This window comes from Mustelus asterias, chromosome 29, assembly GCF_964213995.1.
Source record: "Mustelus asterias chromosome 29, sMusAst1.hap1.1, whole genome shotgun sequence".
NCBI lineage: Eukaryota > Metazoa > Chordata > Chondrichthyes > Carcharhiniformes > Triakidae > Mustelus > Mustelus asterias.
This window is the reverse complement of record NC_135829.1, coordinates 6250874-6271193: the sequence shown is the minus strand read 5'-3', so window position 1 is coordinate 6271193 and position 20320 is coordinate 6250874. Positions and strand designations below refer to the sequence as shown.

The window sequence follows — 20320 nt, the reverse complement described above, 5'->3', positions numbered from 1 at the left end:
TCCCTTTCTCTCTCTCTCCCTTTCTCTCTCTCTCCCTTTCTCTCCCATTCTCTCTCTCCCTCTCTCTCGCATTCTCTCTCTCCCTCTCTCTCGCATTCTCTCTCTCCCTCTCTCTCGCATTCTCTCTCTCCCTCTCTCTCCCATTCTGTCTCTCCCTTTCTCTCGCATTCTCTCTCTCCCTCTCTCTCCCATTCTCTCTCTCCCGCTATCTCTCTCTCTCATTCTCTCTCTCCCTCTCTCTCTCATTCTCTCTCTCTCTGCCTTTTATCCTCTCACTTTCTCATTCTCTCTTTTTCCATCCCCGTCTCCCAGTTGGAATTGCCTTTTGTCTGCGGTATAAGTTTAGGTTGTCCTAACCCATTGTCGTGTGTCTACTGTAACACCACGATCGCCAAAAATAACTCATTTGTGTGCAGCTTGTGTCAAATGAAGGGTGGGGAATAAATGGATTAAAAAGGATGCGTTTAGCTGAATATTAAAGGGTGGCGGATCATTCCGACTGGCCACACAGCTGGATTTAAATCTAAACTCCTTTCAGATTGTGCACAGCACCTGAGTTGTTACTGCATAAACCCCCAGACAGAGCCACACGAAAGCCCCCGGGCGCTGCCCCTGTTAATGTTAAACACTGTTTGTACACAGACTGGCATTGCATTTTCTCTAGTGCTCAGCACCCAATGGGCTGTTTATATTTGTGCCATCTGGAAGTGTTATTTTTAACTTGTAATCCCCGTGTACTGATCAGTGCCCACATCGAGATATAAAGATGGTACAACAAGTGTGATGCATCATCAATTATGCAAAAACTCGTTGTTGCAAAATAACAGGCTTTTATTTACGGAAGAATTGGAGCTCACCCGGACCAATAGCTAATCCGAACTGAGGCAAAAGGGGTGGAGAGCAGTCGCCTTTATACCCAGAGAAGGGCGGAGCCCCGGATTGAGGCAGCAGGGGCGTGTCCAGGCATATCACACAAACAGACAATACTACAGTGGTTCACCACAAAGCGGCGCACCCATCTGCTTTCGTTGTAATGGTTTCCTTCATTGGCCTTCACTTAGTGTTAAGGTTGTTAACTCTCCAGCATTGGCCTGGAGCTCTCCCCCCCTCCCTCTCTCTCATTCTCCCTCTCTTTCTCCATCCTCCTGTCTCCCTGAGAATGGGAGGGAGAGGCGGAGGGAGGGAGAGGCGGAGGGAGGGTGGGTGCGAGGGAGAGGCGGAGGGAGAGTGCGGGGGAGAGGCAGAGGGAGGGAGAGGCTGAGGGATGGGGAATCTGAGGGAGGGAGGGAGAGCTGGAGGGATGGAGAGTGCAGGAGACAGGCGGAGGGAGGGGGAACGGGAGGAAGAGGTGGAGGGAGGGAGAGGCGGAGGGAGGGAGAGTGCGAGGGACAGGCGGAGGGATGGAGGGAGAGGCGGAGGGAGGGAGGATGCGAGGGAGAGGCGGAGGGAGGGAGTGCGAGGGAGAGGCGGAGGGAGGGTGAGTGCGAGGGAGAGGCGGAGGGAGGGTGCGTGCGAGGGAGAGGCGGAGGGAGGGAGGGAGAATGCAAGGGAGAGGCAGATGGCGGAAGAGGCGGAGGGAGGGAGAGTGCGAGGGAGAGGTGGAGGGAGGGTGCGTGCGAGGGAGAGGCGGAGGGAGGGAGGGAGAATGCAAGGGAGAGGCAGATGGTGGAAGAGGTGGAGGGAGGGAGAGTGCGAGGGAGGATTTTAGGTCAATGTCCAGAAGGCTGTTTTGTGCATTTTAAAAGTATTTGTTTTTATTCTATTTTATTAGAAGCTTTCTCTTCACCAGAGATAAAAATATTGAAAATGGGAGGGGGAAAGAAAACTGCTTGACTGACGGTCAGACATCATCCAATTGCGTAGCGAGTCTTGTTGCTTTCCCCGTGGCGTAGGAAGCCGTGTGTCTCGAGGACGGGTGTATTGGCCGATCGATGGCTGGAACATGGGGGCCAATCATGTGATGGAACCTCCAGGAATATATTTAATCCCAGTTGGCAAACCCACTTGGTTTTTTTTTTAACATGAGCAACACTGAGCAACAGGTTCCAATCCCAGTCCGGTCTCCATTGGCCAAGCTGTCGATATGAAGTTGGAGAATTGTTGGTCAGAATTCCTGATTTCCATGTGGTGGGAAATATCCCGGGGTGGATGATGGGTCAGGAAGTGAGAGGGCAGAGCTGTGCTGCCTCCTGAAGTCGAACAGCTCGCTCTAACGAGTGAGGGGGGAGAAATTGGGATCTCTTGCTGATCCCGTGCGTTCATCAAAAGGGGCATTGGCTGCAGTTAAGCGATGTTTGTATCTATTCCACAGAGTCAGAACAAGGCCAAGCAAAGTCGGGATACAGTGAATGAGTCAGGTATGTACCACCCGTTCCTGAGAGTAGTGGCTCCCAGCTATACCAGTGTACAGTGAAGACGCCCCCCTCTCCCCCACAAGTGTGCCGTGAATAAAGGTTCAAAATTCATGGAATTAAACTGAAACCAGTCTTCAGCTCTGTGGTTGACATCTCCAAGACCGGACGAATCTTGGGCCTCCCACAGGCCTCTTCACGATGCAGTGACAAGTATTGTTTCTTGCACGCTGTACAGACAAACCATACCGTTCATAGAGCACATAGAGGAGAAGGAAAGGAGAGGGTGTAGAATGTGGGCGGCACGGTGGCACAGTGGGTTAGCACTGCTGCCTCACAGCGCCAGGGACCCGGGTTCGATTCCCGGCTTGGGTCACCGTCTGTGTGGAGTCTGCACGTTCTCCCCGTGTCTGCGTGGGTTTCCTCCAGGTGCTCCGGTTTCCTCCCACACTCCAAAGATGTGTGGATTAGGTGGATTGGCCATGCGAAATTGACCCTGGTGTTAGGGGATTAGCAGGGTAAATATGTGGGGTTACGGGGATAGGGCCTGGGTGGGATTGTGGTCGGTGCAGACTTGATGGCCCAAATGGCCTCCTTCTGCAGGGATTCAGTGATTCTCCTGCGTATGCGTCAGCTGGGAAAAAGCCGCACGCTCGGTTTAGATTTTTTACGTTAGGCAGGTCCATGTGCATAGCCAAAGGGACTTGGAGCTGAAGACAAGGTCCCCATGCGCCCACACAAAAAGCGCAAACTCAAAATGGGCGCAGAAAACCCTGGGAGAACCCCATCAGTGAGGCAGTGGGTTTTTGATTTGATTTATTATTGTCACATATATTGGGATGCAGTGAAAATTATTGTTTCTTGCGCGCTATACAGATAAAGCATACCGTTCATAAGAGTACACAGGGGAGAAGGAAAGGAGAGGGCGCAGAATGTAGTGTTACAGTCATAGCTAGGGTTTAGAGAAAGATCAACTTAGTGCGAGGCAGGTCCATTCAAAAGTCTGATGGCAGCAGGGAAGAGACTGTTCTTGAGTCGGTTGGCAGTGGTATTGTCGCTGGACTAGCAGTCCAAAGACCCAGTGCAATGTTCTGGGGGACCCGGGTTCGAATCCCACCACGGCAGATGGTGAAATTTGAATTCAATAAATAATCTGGAATTAAGAATCTACTGATGACCATGAAACCATTGTCAATTGTCGGAAAAACCCATCTGGTTCACTAATGTCCTTTAGGGAAGGAAATCTGCCATCCTTATCTGGTCTGGCCTACATGTGACTCCAGAGCCACAGCAATGTGGTTGACTCTCAACTGCCCTCGGGCAACTAGGGATGGGCAATAAATGCTGGTCAGCCAGCGACGCCCATGTCCCACAAATGAATAAAATTCCGGCCTCGGGTGACTGTCAGTGTGGCATTTGCACATTTTCCCCGTGTGGGTTTTCTCCGGGTGCTCCGGTTTCCTCCCACAGTCCAAAGATATGCGGGTTAGGTTGATTGGCCATGTTAAATTACCCCTTGGTTGTCAGGGCCGATTAGCAGGGCAAATACGAGGGGTTACAGGGATAGGGCCTGGGTGGAATTGACAGGCTTGATGGGCCGAATGGCCTCCCTCTGCACCGTAGGGATTCTGTAATTTTAATATGAGAAAGGGAATTCTTGACACGGAATTAACTGGATTGCTTTTGAACCCAGTGTGCAGCCTGACTGTGGTGGGGTGTGATCTTTACAACATCGGACCCCTGTCTTCATACCATGTGTTCAGTCACATCCCATAGTGGCAGATTAACCAATGATGTCTTTATTCTCAAACCGCTCACACTTGGCAGGGTGAGAAATGTGGATTCGAGCAGGAACATACACAGAAAATAAATTCTACCCTTGCATCACCCCAACAGGTTTTTTAAAAAAAGCAACAAGCTTGAATGTCGGATATTTTGCTGGGGGGAGTGGTGGGGGAGGGAGGTGGTTTGCTGTTAACCACACACCCTTGCATAATTGGCAAGATTTGAAGAAATGTTATTCGCAATATTTTCCATCACAAGTTAGCTTCAGAAATGACCATGAAACCATTGTCGATTTTCGGAAAAACCCATCGGGTTCACTAATGTCCTTGAGGGAAGGAAATCTGCCATCCTTACCTGGTCTGTCTTACACGTGACTCCAGCCCCACAGCAATGTCAGAGTCATAGAGGTTTACAGCATGGAAACAGGCCCTTCAGCCCAACTTGTCCATGCCGCCCTTTCTTTTTAAAACCCCTAAACTAATCCCAATTGCCCGCATTTGGCCCATATCCCTCTATACCTATCGTACCCATGTAGCTATCTAAATGCTTTTTAAAAGACAAAATTGTACCCGCCTCTACTACTGCCTCTGGCAGCTTGTTCCAGACACTCACCACCCTCTGTGTGAAAAAATTGCCCCTCTGGACACTTTTGTATCTCTCCCCTCTCACCTTAAACCTATGCCCTCTAGTTTTAGACTCCCCTACCTTTGGGAAAAGATGTTGATTATCTAGCTTATCTATGCCCCTCATTATTTTATAGACCTCTATAAGATCACCCCTCAGCCACCTACACTCCAGAGAAAAAAGTCCCAGCCTATCCAGCCTCTCCTAATAACTCAATCCATCAAGTCATGTGGTTGACTCTTATCTGCCCTCTGAAATAATAGAATATCTCGTGCAGAAGGAGGCCATTTGGCCCATCGCGTCTGCACCAACTCTCTGGCAGAGCATTTTACCCAGCTCCTATCCCCGTAATTCCATGCATTTACCCCACTAATCCCCCGAACCTACACATCTTGGGACACTAAGGAGCAATTTAGCATGGCCAATCCCCCATAACCTACACACTAACTTACACATCTTGGGACACTAAGGGAAAATCTAGCATGGCCAATCCACCTAACCTACACATAATTGGACTGCGGGAGGAAACCGGAGCACCCGGAGGAAACCCACGCAGACGCGGGGAGAACGTGCAAACTCCACATAGACAGTGACCCAAGGCTGGATTCGAACCTGGGTCCCTGGCGCTGTGAGGCAGCAGTGCTAACCACTGTGCCACCGTGGCGCCCTAATGTCTGAGCTGAGAGCCAGCGCCCTCAACAGTGCAGCTCTCCTTCAGTACTGCGTTTGACTGTCACTCGGGTTTCATGCTGAGGTCCTGGAGTGAAGTCGGAACCTATAACCTCTGGGCTTGGAGGCAATTGGCCTTGTTGTTGTCGAAGATTAGTAAGTAGTCACACAACACCAGGTTAAAGTCCAACAGGTTTATTTGGTAGCACGAGCTTTCGGAGCGCTGCCCCTTCATCAGGTGAGTGAAGAGATTCCCTTCCTTCTTACCTGCTGCATCTGCATACTAACGTTCTGAAGAGTGAACCTGATGAAGGAGCAGTGCTCCGAAAGCTCATGATTCCAAATAAACCTGTTGGACTTTGACCTGGTGTTGTGAGACCTCTTACTGTGCCCACCCCAGTCCAACGCCGGCATCTCCACATCGTTGTTGAAGATACACACAGGGTAGCAAAGTTATACTGGAATCATCTTCTATCCTCCCAATAATCATTTAGGCCTAATCAGCAGCTGTGGACTGTATGTTTACAACTTTAATAATAGGTGTTGCACTTTTCAGGAAAACTCTGTGCTTTGTTTATGCAGTTAAATGATGCTGATTAGTAGAAACATAGAAAAACTACAGCACAATACAGGCCCTTCAGCCCACAAACTTGTGCCGAACATGTCCCTACCTTAGCGATTACTAGGCTTACCTATAACCCTCTATCTTACTAAGTTCCATGTACTTATCTAAAAGTCTCTTAAAAGACCCTATTGAATCCGCCTCCACTACCGTTGCTGGCAGCCCATTCCACGCACCCACCACCTTCTGAGTGAAAAACTTACCCCTGACATCTCCTCTGTACCTACTCCCCAGCGCCTTAAACCTGTGTCCTCTTGTGGCAACCATTTCAGCCCTGGGAAAAAGCCTCTGACTGTCCACTCGATCAATACCTCTCAACATCTTATACACCTCTATCAGGTCACCCCTCATCCTTCGTCTCTCCAAGGAGAAAAGGCCGAGCTCACTCAACCTATCCTCATAAGGCATGCTCCCCAACCCAGGCAACATCCTTGTAAATCTCCTGTGCACCCTTTCTATGGCTTCCTGTAATGAGGCGACCAGAACTGAGCATAGTACTCCAAGTGTTGTCTGACCAGGGTCTTATATAGCTGCAACATTATCTCACGACTCCTAAACTCAATTCCTCGATTGATGAAGGCCAGTGCACCATACGCCTTCTCAACCTGCACAGCTGCTTTGAGCGTCCTATGAACTCGGACCCCAAGATCCTTCTGATCTTCCACTCTGCCAAGAGTCCTACCATTAATATTATATTCCGCCATCCTATTTGACCTGCCAAAATGAGCCACCTCACACTTATCTGGGTTGAACTCCATCTCCCACTTCTCCGCTCAGTCTTGCATCCTATCAATGTCTTAGTAGCTGTGTTTGAGAAAGGGAGCGATGTTTCCGTCACACTATACCCAGTTAGATGCAGCTTTAATTGCTTGTTTAACTTTCTGAACAATACGTGCCGTATTTCACTTTTAAATATGACATCCAGTCAAACCAGTGTTAATTATACAGTGGTATCTACAAACTATGGGTGGCACAGTAGTTAGCACTGCTGCCTCACAGAGCCAGGGTGCCGGGTTCAATTCCAGCCTCGGGTCACTGTCCGTGTGGAGTCTGCACGTTCTCCCTGTGTCTGCATGGGTTTCCTCCGGGTGCTCCGGTTTCCTCCCACAGTCCAAGGATGTGTGGGGAAGGTGGATTGGCCATGCTAAATTGCCCCTTAGTGTCAGGGGGATTAACGGGGTAAATGCATGGGGTTACGGGGATAGGGATTGTGGTCGGTGCAGACTCAATGGGCCTCCTTCTGTACTGTAGGGTTTCTATGAACTGAAAGATTATTTTGCTCCCAAGCCCAGGGCTTAAATCAGACACACATTTGAGACCCTTCAGTAAATATCTTTATTTTTTGCCTTGTACATTTTCATCTCTGGGTGGCAAGTTTAATGATTGCAATTTAACTTAGTTTTGCAGTGTCCTTACCTATCTTGTGGGCTTCCTCATTGTTTTGGAGATCCGTTGTTCATAGGATCCTAATATTGCAGAATGAGGCCATTCGGCCCTTCGAGTCTGCACCCACTCTCCAAAAGCACATCTTACTTAGGCCCATCGCTCTGCTCTATCCCCGTAACACCACCCATTTAGCATGGCTAAAATCCACTGAAAACCTACATATCTTTGGACACTAAGGGACAATTTAGCATGGCCAATCCACCTAACCTGCACACCTTGGGACACTAAGGGGCAATTTAGCATGGCCAATCCACCTAACCTGCACATCTTGGGACACTAAGGGGCAATTTAACATGGCCAATCCACCTAACCTGCACATCTTGGGACATTAAGGGGCAATTTAGCATGTCCAATCCACCTAACCTACACATCTTGGGACACTAAGGGGCAATTTAGCATGGCCAATCCACCTACCTTTATACTCTATTCCATTAGCAATGAATGTCAAAGTTCTACTTGTCTTCCTTATTACCTGCTGCATCTGCATTCTAACTTTCTGAAATTCACGCACAAGGACACCAAGATCCCTCTGCACTGAAGCATTTTGAAGTTTCTCTCCACTTAGACAATAAGTTGCCTTTTTATTTCTCTGATCACAATGGATAACCTCTCACTGATTCAGGGTAAATCCCATCTACCACATTTTGGCCCATTCACCTGACCTATCCATATCCATTTGTACATTTCTCATTTCATCGAATCCTACAGTGCAGAAGAAGGCCATTCAGCCCATCGAGTCTGCACCGACCACAATCCCACCCAGGCCCTATCCACGTAACCCTGTGCATTTACCCTAGCTAGTCCCCCATCACCGAAATGCAATCCACACCCAACTCCATAGACAATGAACACAATGACCCCAGTCGTACATGACATGGTTTATGCTAAAGGCCCTCTGAAGTGAACCAATCTGCTAACTGGTCGTAAAAAAGCGAATACTTCTTTCACCACGACTAAGAATAAATGTTAAATCACAAAATTAGAATCATAGAGAAACCCTGCAGTGCAGAAAGAGGCCATTCGGCCCATCGAGTCTGCACCGACAACAATCCCACCCAGGCCCTATCCCCGTAACCCCACATAGTTGTTAGAATGTAACCAGTGACAAATTTGTGTTGGATGTAATGTGACCAATGGGAACAAGGTGTAAGGGTCAGCTGACCCAGTAAAACATGGAACCAATCACAGAGTGATGTAATAGTCAGCTGACCAACTGATTCACTATAAATAAGAACCTGTTGGGAATTGTGTTGAGCTTGGAGTGGCCCAGGGTGAAGCCCCAAGCTTGGAGTAATGAAGTTTCTTTATTAAACCCTTTCTTTGATTTATAAGTTGGAGTAAGTTTTGTTGTTTCATTAGCTGCATTTTGAAGAATTCCTTCTGAAGAAACTATATTTACCCAGCTAGTCCCCCCTGACACTAAGGGGCAATGGAAAATCAACCTAACCAGCACGTCCTCTGGACTGTGGGAGGAAACCGGAGCACCCGGGGGAAACCCACGCAGACACGGGGAGAAGGTGCAAACTCCGTCACCTGAATCCAGAATTGAACCTAGGTCCCTGGCGCTGTGAGGCAGCAGTGCTAACCATTGTGCCACCGTGCTGCCCCATTATCAGCTGTCAAATAATTGGAGGAAGAGTTATTCCCCAACTCCAGACACAAATTGTTTCCAATCTCCTCTCCCAGAGGTGAAATAATGATTTGATTTGATTTATTATTCACATAGTAAACAGTAAAAAGTATTGTTTCTTGCATGCTATACAGACAAAGCATACCGTTCATAGAATTCCGACAGTACAGAAGCAGGCTATTCAGCCCTTCGAGTCTATACAGACCACAAACCCATCCAGGACCTATTCCCATTGCCCCACACATTTGCCCTGCTAATCCCTCTGACACTAAGGGGCAATTTAGCACGGCCAATCAACCTAACCCGCACATCTTTGGACTGTGGGAGGAAACCGGAGCACCCGGAGGAAACCTACGCAGACACGGGGAGAAAGTGCAGACTCCGCGACAGACAGTGACCCGAGGCCGGAATTGAATCTGGGTCTCTGGCGCTGTGCTAACCACTGTGCCACCGTGCCACCCCTATCATCGTACGTAGCGAAGGAAAGGGAAGAGTGCAGAATGTAGTGTTACAGTCATAGCCAGGGTGTAGAGAAAGATCAACTTAGTACGAGGTAGGTCCATTCAAAAGTCTGACGGCAGCAGGGAAGAGGCTGTTCTTGAGTCGGTTGGTACGTGACCTCAGACTTTTGTATCTCTTTCCCGAGGGAGGAGGATATATAATGGAGGACATAAGAAGAGTATTGCTGGGATTGGATGAAATTCCCGGATTTTGGTTTGGGTAGAGCATCATTCTAACACCCACACTGGCAAGATCACACCCTCTTTGTCAGCCTGTTAATTGGGCTGCTTTCACCATTGGGTAACTGACAGTTTTACACCTTTTCTTCTATCTGTTTCCGTCAGTAATAGATTTAGCTGCTGCTTCATGTTCACATTTCCTCATGGGTGTTTTTGAAGATAGCCTGCTCGCATTCGTAAGTGTGAGACGGGGAAGCAAGACTTACATCTTGCAGCCCAGATATCTGAAAGAGTACACTTATTGTGAAATCATTTTGCTTTTTAAAACAAAAAATGCACATTTACAAGGTTTTGCTCAGCGGTAGAGGTTGCCTTATCAAGGTGTCCTTTCCTGCCTGGGTTTCCTGTTTGTGTGGGTTGGGTAGTCCGTGTCAAGCCACCAGAAGCATGTTTTATGCAATCGTAGAAATCCTGCAGTGCAGAAGGAGGCCATTCGGCCCATCGAGCCTGCACCGACAACAATCCCACCCAGGCCCTATCCCTGTGACCCCACATATTTACCCTGCTAATCCCTTCAACCTATGCATCCCGGGACACTAAGGGGCAATTTAGCACGGCCAATCAACCTAACCCGCACATCTTTGGACTGTAGGAGGAAACCGGAGCACCCGGAGGAAACCCACGCAGACATGGGGAGAACATGCAGACTCCGCACAGACAGTGACCCAAACCGGGAATTGAACCCGGGTCTGTGAAACCATTGTTGATTGTCGGAATAACCCATCTGGTTCGCTGATGTCCTTTTGGGAAGGAAATCTGCCGTTCTTACCTGGTCTGGCCTACATGTGACTCCAAAGTCATAGCAATGTGGTTGACTCTCAACTGCCTTTCAAGGGCAACTAGGGATGGGCAATAAATGCTGGCCAGCCAGCGACGCCCATGTCCCGTGGATGAATTAAAAAATTGGCTTAAGAAAAGTGTTGGCGGAATTTGGAGCATGTTGTTTGAGCTTTGATTTACATTCTATTCCCAACTTTCCACAGTACATTTTTGAGGCTCAACCTCCTTGAGCCAATGTCTTTGGAACAATGCCCCAAAGCAGTGCCCTTGTCAGGGGGATTAGCAGGGTAAACATGTGGGGCTACGGGGATAGGGCTTGGATGGGATTGTTGTTGGTGCAGGCTCGATGGGCCAAATGGCCTCCTCCTGCACTGTAGGGATTCTATATGATGGTCTTCAGCTCAGAGGGCGAGAGAATGGGAATATAATGACACTGATGGATCCCATGGCCTCAGGACTAGGCAGTTAGCCCTAATCCACGAAGGAGCGTAGTTACCTCTCTGTTAGAGCCAGTTGGTTTTATAGCTTGAGGGACATCACCCTGCACGGGTGGGGCAAAAACAGGAGGAAAATCTCTAAGATCTACTGTAGCTGGCACAGGGGATTAAACCCATGCCGTTGGCATCATTCAGCACCAGCCGTCTAGTCAACTGAGCTAACTGATTCCCACAGTGCTAATGGAGCAGTGATGTATAGCAAAGAGTGCTACTTTGAGCTAGTTTATTGTATTTGAACACTCGGATATTCAGCCACCTCCATCTCCTGATCAATTTTACTCCCCGATCACTCCCTCAGTCCCTCTTAAACCATACGAGATTTAACCATCTGGAGAGAGATGATAGGCTTGTGGTATTATCGCTAGACTATTAATCCAGAAACTCAGCTAATGTTCTGGGGACCCGGGTTCGAATCCCGCCACGGGGGGGCAGATGGTGGAATTTGAATTCAATACAAAATATCTGGAATTAAGAATCTACTGATGAAACCATTATCGATTGTCAGAAAAACCCATCTGGTTCACGAATGTCCTTTAGGGAAAGAAATTTAGAGGGTTTTGACCTTGTTTTTTTTTTCCAGAGCGCGCTTACCAACAGAACGTGGAACAGCTGGACAAGATTCGGCAAGAATGGGAGCAAGAACATATCAATACCTGTGAGGTACCTGTAAACGCCTTGTTATAAAGACAAGTTCTTCTCTTAATGGGGGAGTTCCCCTTTCAAACGTTATTTTTGATGTTGGTTCTATGGGTGTCCTTTTGGAGAATGGAACTTTAACCCCACTCCTCTGATGTTTTCCCTTCCATCAACTTCTTGACTTTCTCAACACCTGGCCCAGTTGGCATTTATCTCGTCTTAACCTGGTCAGTAAATTCCCGGGGTCATTAGGTTAGTTGGGAACCTGTCTCGGGGGCAGGGAATTCATATGGTGTTCGTGGAAGTGGAAATGACTGGGGTTGGGAAGCATTTTCCGATCAGGGCCATTGTGATCTCCTGGACTCGTTTCGATCGCCTCAGGGGGTCGGAGAGGAATTTCCCAGATTTCTTTTCCCCATATTGGCCCTGGGGTTTTCAATCTGGGTTTTCGCCTCTCCCTGGAGATCACATGGTCTGGAATGGGGGGGTGGGGGTGAGTTAATAGGTTGTGATGAACAAAGCATCGTAGCTGTGAGGGACAGCTCGGTGGATAGGATATTGGTATGTAGATAGGCTGGAAAATTGGGCGGGGATCCTGGATTCAGGATTCAATCCTGGACCGGGGAGCGGCGCGGGCTTGGAGGGCCGAAGGGCCTGTTCCTGTGCTGTATTGTTCTTTGTTCTTTGTTTGAGGAGAGCATCTGTCCAGAGGCTATTCAACAATCGGAATCAAACCCGTTACTGACAATGTAGCCACACACATGGACACTGGATAGCCAAGGGAGGCAGTGGAGCGTTCATAGAATTGTAGAATCTCTACGGTGCAGAAGGAGGCCATTCGGCCCATCGAGTCTGCACCGACCACAATCCCACCCAGGCCCTATCCCCGTAACCCCATGTAGTTACCCTGCTAATCCCCCTGACACGAAGGGACAATTTAGCATGGCCAATCTGGAATTAAGAATCTACTGATGACCATGAAACCATTGTCGGAAAAACCCATCTTGTTCCTTTAGGGAAGAAAATCTGCCGTCCTTACCCGGTCTGGCCTACATGTGACTCCAGAGCCACAGCAATGTGGTTGACTCTCACCTGCCCTCTGAACAAGGGCAACTAGGGATGGGCAATAAATGCTGGCCAGCGACACCCATGTCCCATGAATGAATTTTTAAAAAATCAACCTAACCCGTATATTTTCGGACTGTGGGAGGAAACCGGAGCACCCGGAGGAAACCCATGCAGACACGGGGAGAACGTGCAGACTCCACACAGACAGTGACCCAAGCCAGGAATTGAACCCAGGTCCCTGGCGCTGTGAGGCCGCGGTGCTAACCACTGTGCCGCCCACTCATCATTTGGTGGGTCTTTGAAGAGGGAGCTTAATCATTGAAAAATCAAATCAAAGTCTTTAAACGTCATCATTTGGCCCAGACAGGTTCAAATCCATCTCCTCAAATCCGCTTCATCAACATTTGTGTTCAATATTTTTTTTTAAAGTAATGTTTGGATATAAAATCTGACTGTGATGAGTGGGGAAAGTGTTTTGTAATGAAAGATGTTGCTAGAAAATTGAGAGTGATTCCAGGGTGTGTCAGAGCAGACCTCGATACGCTGGTGTCCCCCCTCCCTCTCCAATCACTTGCCCAATTTATGTTAGCCTTTTATTTTGTTTTTGTGACCTGTCCCTAAACTGCCCGGTAACCGTGCTGATGCTAGACTGGCTCGGATTCAGAGAGTGCCAACTGCCTCCGGGATTTTTTCCAACCTTAACTGCAATGGTTGCAGTTAGTACTGCTGCCTCACAGCGCCAGGGACCCGGGTTCGATTCATGGGCTTGGGTCACCGTGTGTTCTCCCCGTGTCTGCGTGGGTTTCATAGAGTCATAGAGGTTTACAGCATGGACACAGGCCCTTTGGCCCAACTTGTCCATACCGCCCCATTTTCTAACCCCTAAGCAAGTCCCAGTTGCCCACCTTTGGCCCATATCCCTCTATACCCATCTTACCCATGTAGCTGTCTAAACGCTTTTTAAAAGACAAAATTGTACCCACCTCTACTACTACCTCTGGCAGCTTGTTCCAGACACTCACCACCTTTCTGAGCGAAAAAAATTGCCCCTCTGGGCCCTTTTGTATCTCTCCTCTCTCACCTTAAACCTCCGGTTTCCTCCCACAGAACGAAAGACGTGCTGGTTAGGGTGCATTGGCCGTGCTAAATTCTCCCTCAGTGTACCCGAACAGGCGCCGGAGTGTGGCGACTGGGGGTCACTGTCTGTGTGGAGTTCTCCCCGTGCCTGCGTGGGTTTCCTCCCACAGACGAAAGATGTGTAGGTTAGGCTCATTGGCCATGCTAAATTCTTAAAGTTTAGTTTTAGTGTCACAAGTAGGCTTACATTAACACTGCAATGAAGTTACTGTGAAAATCCCTTAACCGCCACACTCCGGCGCCTGTTCGGGTACACTGAGGGAGAATTTAGTACGGCCAATGCACCCTAACCAGCACGTCTTTTGGGCAGTGGGAGGAAACCGGAGCACCCGGAGGAAACCCACGCAGACACCACACAGTGACCCAAGAATCGAACCTGGGTCCCTGGCGCTGTGAGTCAGCAGTGCAAACCACTGTGCCACCCTGACATCCCAGTGTTCTCCCTCCGTGTACCCGAACAGGCGCTGGAGTGTAGCGACTAGGGGATTTTCACAGTAACTTAATTGCAGTGTTAATGTAAGCCTACTTATGACACCAGTAAATAAATTAAAAAACGTTAGTTTAAACTTCAAACTGGATAGATATTTGGGAGGTAGGTGTGGTGACTTGGTGGTCCCCTCGCCGTGGCTCCTTCTTGACCACCTTTCTCTGTCTGGTTCCAGGTGTTTCATCAACAGGAATGCGACAGGATCAACAACCTGAGGAATTCACTGTGGATGCATTGCAACCAGCTCTCGCTACAGTGCGTGAAAGATGATGAGGTATCGTACTTGATGACGAATATATCAACTCTCAACCTTAATGGTGGCTTCGCAAAATTAATCCTTGTGGGAGATCGTAGGCGCAGTGGTAACTGGAGCAGTAATCCCGAGACCCGGCTAATGCTCGGAGAGACACGGGTTCAAACCCCACCACGGCAGCTGGTGGAATTTAAATTCAATTCATAAAATCTGAAATGGTAAATCTGGTCCCAGTAACAGTGACCATGAGATTATCATCGATTGTCCTAAAAACCCATCTGGTTCACTAATGCCCCTTTCGGGAAGGAAATCTGCCATCCTTACCCGGTCTGGCCGACTGGCACGGTGGCACAGTGGGTTAGCACTGCAGCCTCTCAGCGCCAGGGACCCGGATTCGATTCCCGGCTTGGGTCACTGTCTGTGCGCTGTCTGCACGTTCTCCCCGTGTCTGCGTGGGTTTCCTCCAGGTGCTCCAGTTTCCTCCCACAGTCCGGAAGACGTGCTGGTTAGGGTGCATTGGCCGTGCTAAATTCTCCCTCAGTGTCCCCGAACAGGCGCCGGAGTGTGGCGACTAGGGGATTTTCACAGTAACCTCATCGCAGTGTTAATGTAAGCCTACTTGGGATGTTAATAAATGAACTAAAAAATATGTGACTCCAGACCCACATCTGTGTGGGTGACTCTTAACTGCCCTCTGAAATGGCTGAGTGAGTGTGGTGAACCATCGTCGGTTCCCACCAGGTAGTACTGAGCCGGGGTCTGGCCAGTACTATGAGTCTGTATATATGTTGCTGTTGGGGTTAGGGTTGGGTTGTTCTACATGTTACTGTTGGGGTTAGGGTTGGGCTGTTCTACCTGTATTATAGTTATTATGGTACATCCCAGTCGGGCTCCGCCTCCTGGGAGAGGTATAAAGGTCACTGCTCTGTCTGGGACCCCTCAGTCTGGGATCGTGTATTATATATGGTAGCTCTATTGTAGTAGTCAATAAAAGCCTTTATTTGCTCGAGCATCTCTAGCCTCGTGAGTTATATCGCGCGTCAGTGAGACACTCAGTTCAAGGGCAACTAGGGATGGACAATAAATGGTGGCCCAGTGACACCCACATTTCATGAAATGCATTTTTAAAAATTCTCGAGGCACTGCTGCCTCACAGCGCCAGGGGCCCGGATTCCATTCCGGCCTTGGGTGACTGTGCGGAGCCTGCACATTCTCCCCGTGTCTGCGTGGGTTTCCTCCCACACTTTAAAGATGTGCGGGTTGGGTTGATTGGCCGTGCTGAATTGCCTCTTAGTGTCAGGGGGACTAGCTAGGGGTAAACGTGTGGTGTTGCGGGGATAGGATCTGGATGGGATTGTTGTCGGTGCAGACTCGATGGGCCGAATGGCCTCCTTCTGCATTCTATTTCTGATCTGTGAGGTGTTATTGCGCACTGGATTTTTTTTAATGCTACCTTTTATCCTTCCTGCAGCTGTACGAAGAGACACGGAAGGTTCTGGAGCTGTGTGACATCGATGCCGATATGGACTGCTTCATTCAGAAGAAGATGACAGGGTTGAATCCACCTGGTAAAAATCTGCGGCCTTGTCTCAGATCACAGGCCAAGGCCTCTTTGCAACGGTGTTAGAGAGCTTCGAGGATGTTCCAGAGGACAGTCTGATGGAGGGATTTAGCTAAGAGTTGCAAACCAGAGGACTTGAGAGAGAGAGAGAGATGGTAGCCATGATGTGGAGATGCCGGTGTTGGACTGGGGTGGGCGCAGTAAGAAGTCTCACAACACCAGTGTGAATCACCTGGTGAAGGAGCAGCGCTCCGAAAGCTCGTGATTCCAAATAAACCTTTAACCTGGTGTTGTGAGACTTCTTATTGAGAGAGAGTTTTTTTTCCTTCTTTGCCCCGCAGCCCTTCCTGAAGGCTCCGGTAAACTGATTTTCTCAGAATTATCACAAATATTTATGGGATGCGGGTGTAATATGTCTTCAGAGGCACCAAAAGGCCCGTCACCAAAATCCCTTAATTTACAATTCCAACAGCAGTACACAGAGTGCTCGCAGTCAGCAGTCTACCTTCGGGGGTGCCAGAGGAACTGACACTCCCGGATAAATACAAGGAAAAGACTCCCTGACTGGCCCAGCAATTGGTGATTAATTAGGGAGTTCATGTTCCAATCGGTCAACCTCAATGGTCTGATTGAAGTCATTACAGCGGGCATCACTGGCAAGGCTAGCATTTTATGCCCATCCCTAATTGCCCCTGAACTGAGTGGCTTTCCACATCATTTTCAGTGGGGTAAAGTCAACTACGTTGCTGTGGGTCTGGAGTCACATGTAGGCCAGACTGGGTAAGGATGGCAGATTTCTTTCCCTAAAGGACATTAGTGAACCAGATGGGTTTTTCCGACAATCGACAATGGTTTCGTGGGCATCATTACTGAGACTAGTTTTACAATTCCAGATTTATTAACGTGAACCTGTGTCCCCAGAGCATTGGCCTGGACCTCTGGATTACTGGCATTAGCACCACACAGGAGTCCAAGTGCAAACTGCCTGATATTGGAGGATATCCGTTGGCCACCAGGCCAGGCTATGGGAGGTGATTTGCTTCTGGGGGCTGAAATTACCCCCAAAAAAACTCCAATTGTAACAAAACCTCACTCGGGAGAAGGTGGCCTCTGCGGCCAAATCCTCCGTCCTCGCTTACAGCGACGGCAGGGCGTGAACGGCCGGAGAATTCCGGCCATTGTGTTTTCTATCATAACCTGGCATGCGGGCGGCACGGTGGCACAGCGGTTGGCACTGCTGCCTCACAGCGTTGATTCCCGGCTTGGGTCACTGTCTGTGCGGAGTCTGCATGTTCTCCCCGTGTCTGCGTGGGTTTCCTCCGGGTGCTCTGGTTTCCTCCCACAGTCCAAAGACGTGCTGGTTAGAGTGCATTGGCCGTGCTAAATTCTCCCTCAGTGTACCCGAACAGGTGCCGGAGTGTGGCGACTGGGGGATTTTCATAGTAACTTCATTGCAGTGTTAATGTAAGCCTACTTGTGACACTAACAAATAAACTTTATGTAAGTTAACCCTCATTTTCAGCTGTGACCCTCATTTGGTAGTTCGCCTCCGTTAGACATCCCACAAATGGATAGTTTACTCACCGGTACCTCATAACCAAGCACACAGGGCAGGCAATATGGGCTGCATTGCAAAGATGGCGCTGAAGTTTAAGACGGGTCCACATTGCGTCAGAATGGCCACCACCAACACTGATGATTCACTCAATTTTTTTTTAATTCATTCGTGGGACATGGGCGTCGCTGGCTGGCCAGCATTTATTGCCCATCCCTAGTTGCCCTTGGAGGGCAGTTGAGAGTCAACCACATTGCTGTGGCTCTGGAGTCACATGTAGGCCAGACCAGGTAAGGATGGCAGATTTCCTTCCCTAAATGGACATTAGTGAACCAGATGGGTTTTTCCAACAATGGTTTCATGGTCATCAGTAGATTCTTAATTCCAGGTATTTTTTATTGAATTCAAATTCCACCATCTGCCGTGGTGGGATTCGAACCCGGGTCCCCAGAGCATTAGCTGAGTTTCTGGATTAATAGTCTAGCAATAATACCACTAGGCCATCGCGTCCCCTCATATACTCGGCGTATAAATCAACCTCGGTTTTCGAAGGGATTTTTCAAAGATTGACAAGAGCTGTGGTGTTTAAGTTAACAATGAGAGATCCTTGAATTCTTCCCCACCTCTTCATAGAATCACAGAATCCCTGCAGTGCAGAAGGAGGCCATTCGGCCCATCGAGTCTGCACCGACAACAATCCCACCCAGGCCCTATTCCCGTAAACCCATATATTTACCCTGCTAATTCCCCTTGACACTAAGGGGCAATTTTAGCATGGCCAATCCAACTAACCCACACATCTTTGGACTGCGGGTGGCACCCGGAGCAGACACGGGGAGAACGTGCAAACTCCACACAGACAGTCAACTCAAGGCCAGATTTGAACCCGGGTCCCTGGCGCTGTGAGGCAGCAGTGCTAACCACTGTGCCACCATGCCACTCCGCAACACTCTGCTTTCCAACACCTTTGCTGAGTAAGAATGTACCCCCTGACAAGGCCTTTAGAATGGGGATCATCACATTGGCAACGTGTATCGGGCCTAAATATGCAAATATGATTGTTTCAAGAACTTATTTCATGAGATGTGAGTGTTGCTGATCAGAACGGGTCACCTTGTTTTCTAATATCGCGCCATCGGAGAGGTTAGCAAATGAGTTTCAGGTGCTGAATTTACCCGGGGATCCGTGTCTCTCTCTTCGCAGCTCCCATCGAGTACGAGAATTATTACAACAAATTGTCTTCCACGGAGAATCGCACAGTGACTACCTCTCGGAATGGAGGCGTGATGAAAAGGTAATTGGTTTAAGATTTCTCCAGCCGTGTTATAGTTATATAAAACTTTGGTTGGGCCGCACTTGGAATACCGTGTCCAATTCTGGTCGCCAGACTACCAGAAGGATGTGGAGGCTTTGGAGAGGGGACAGAAAAGGTTTACCAGGATGTTGCCAGGTATGGAGGGTATTAGCTATGAGGAGAAACATAGAAAACTACAGCACAAAACAGGCCCTTCGGCCCCACAAGTTGTGCCGAACATATCCCTACCTTCTAGACCTACCTATAACCCTCCATCCTATTAAGTCCCATGTACTCATCCAGGAGTCTCTTAAAAGACCCTATTGAGTTTGCCTCCACCACCACTGACGGCAGCCGATTCCACTCGCCCACCACCCTCTGTGTGAAAAACTTACCCCTAACATCTCCCCTGTACCTACCCCCCAGCACCTTAAACCTGTGTCCTCTCGTAGCAGCCATTTCCACCCTGGGAAAAAGCCTCTGAGAGTCCACCCGATCCATGCCTCTCAACATCTTATATACCTCTATTAGGTCTCCTCTCATCCTACGTCTCTCCAAGGAGAAAAGACCGAGCTCCCTCAGCCTATCCTCATAGAGATTGAATAAACTGGAATTGTTCTCCCTGGAAAGATGGAGGCTGAGGGGCAACCTGATAGAAGTTTATAAAATTATGAGGGGTACAGATAGGATGAACAGTTGGAAGCTTTTTCCCAGGGCAGAAATGACAATTACAAGGGGGCACAAGTTCAAGATAAGGGGGAAAGGTTCAATGGAGATGTGCGAGGGGAGGTTTTTGACACAAAGGGTGGTGGGGGCCTGGAATGCGCTGCCAAGTGAGGTGGTTGAGGCAGAGACGTTAGCGACATTTAAGACTTATCTGGATAGACACATGAACAGGCGGGGAATAGAGGGATGCAGGTCTAGGTAGGACAATGTGATGGGTGCAGACTTAGTGGGCCGAAGGGCCTGTTCCTGTGCTGCACTGTATCGTTCTTTGTGCTTTGTTCTTTGTCTGTTGGATTTTGCACCCTGGATCAGAATGTGACTATGCGCAGGAATCCAAGGAACCCCCAAAGTTGTGCCGGAAAATTCCGAGCTCGAAACAAAACCCTTTGGTGTTATGGTGGAAGTGTGAACGGCTCAATAGGAATCCGACAGCGGAGGCTAAAATCGGGACAAGTTATC

The 20320-nt window shown here is 48.9% G+C and overlaps 1 protein-coding gene across 1 annotated transcript in view; it reads left to right on the top strand.

Annotated features, from left to right (window-relative positions):
- LOC144480490 (proline-serine-threonine phosphatase-interacting protein 1-like) overlaps positions 1-20320 on the top strand; it is a 102704-nt gene that overhangs the window by 72737 nt on the left and 9647 nt on the right. Inside the window, exons 8-12 of the mRNA XM_078199982.1 lie at positions 2312-2357; positions 11725-11804; positions 14648-14746; positions 16197-16293; positions 19045-19135. Coding sequence (XP_078056108.1) covers positions 2312-2357; positions 11725-11804; positions 14648-14746; positions 16197-16293; positions 19045-19135 — 413 coding nt within the window. The remainder of the gene's footprint in view (positions 1-2311; positions 2358-11724; positions 11805-14647; positions 14747-16196; positions 16294-19044; positions 19136-20320) is intronic.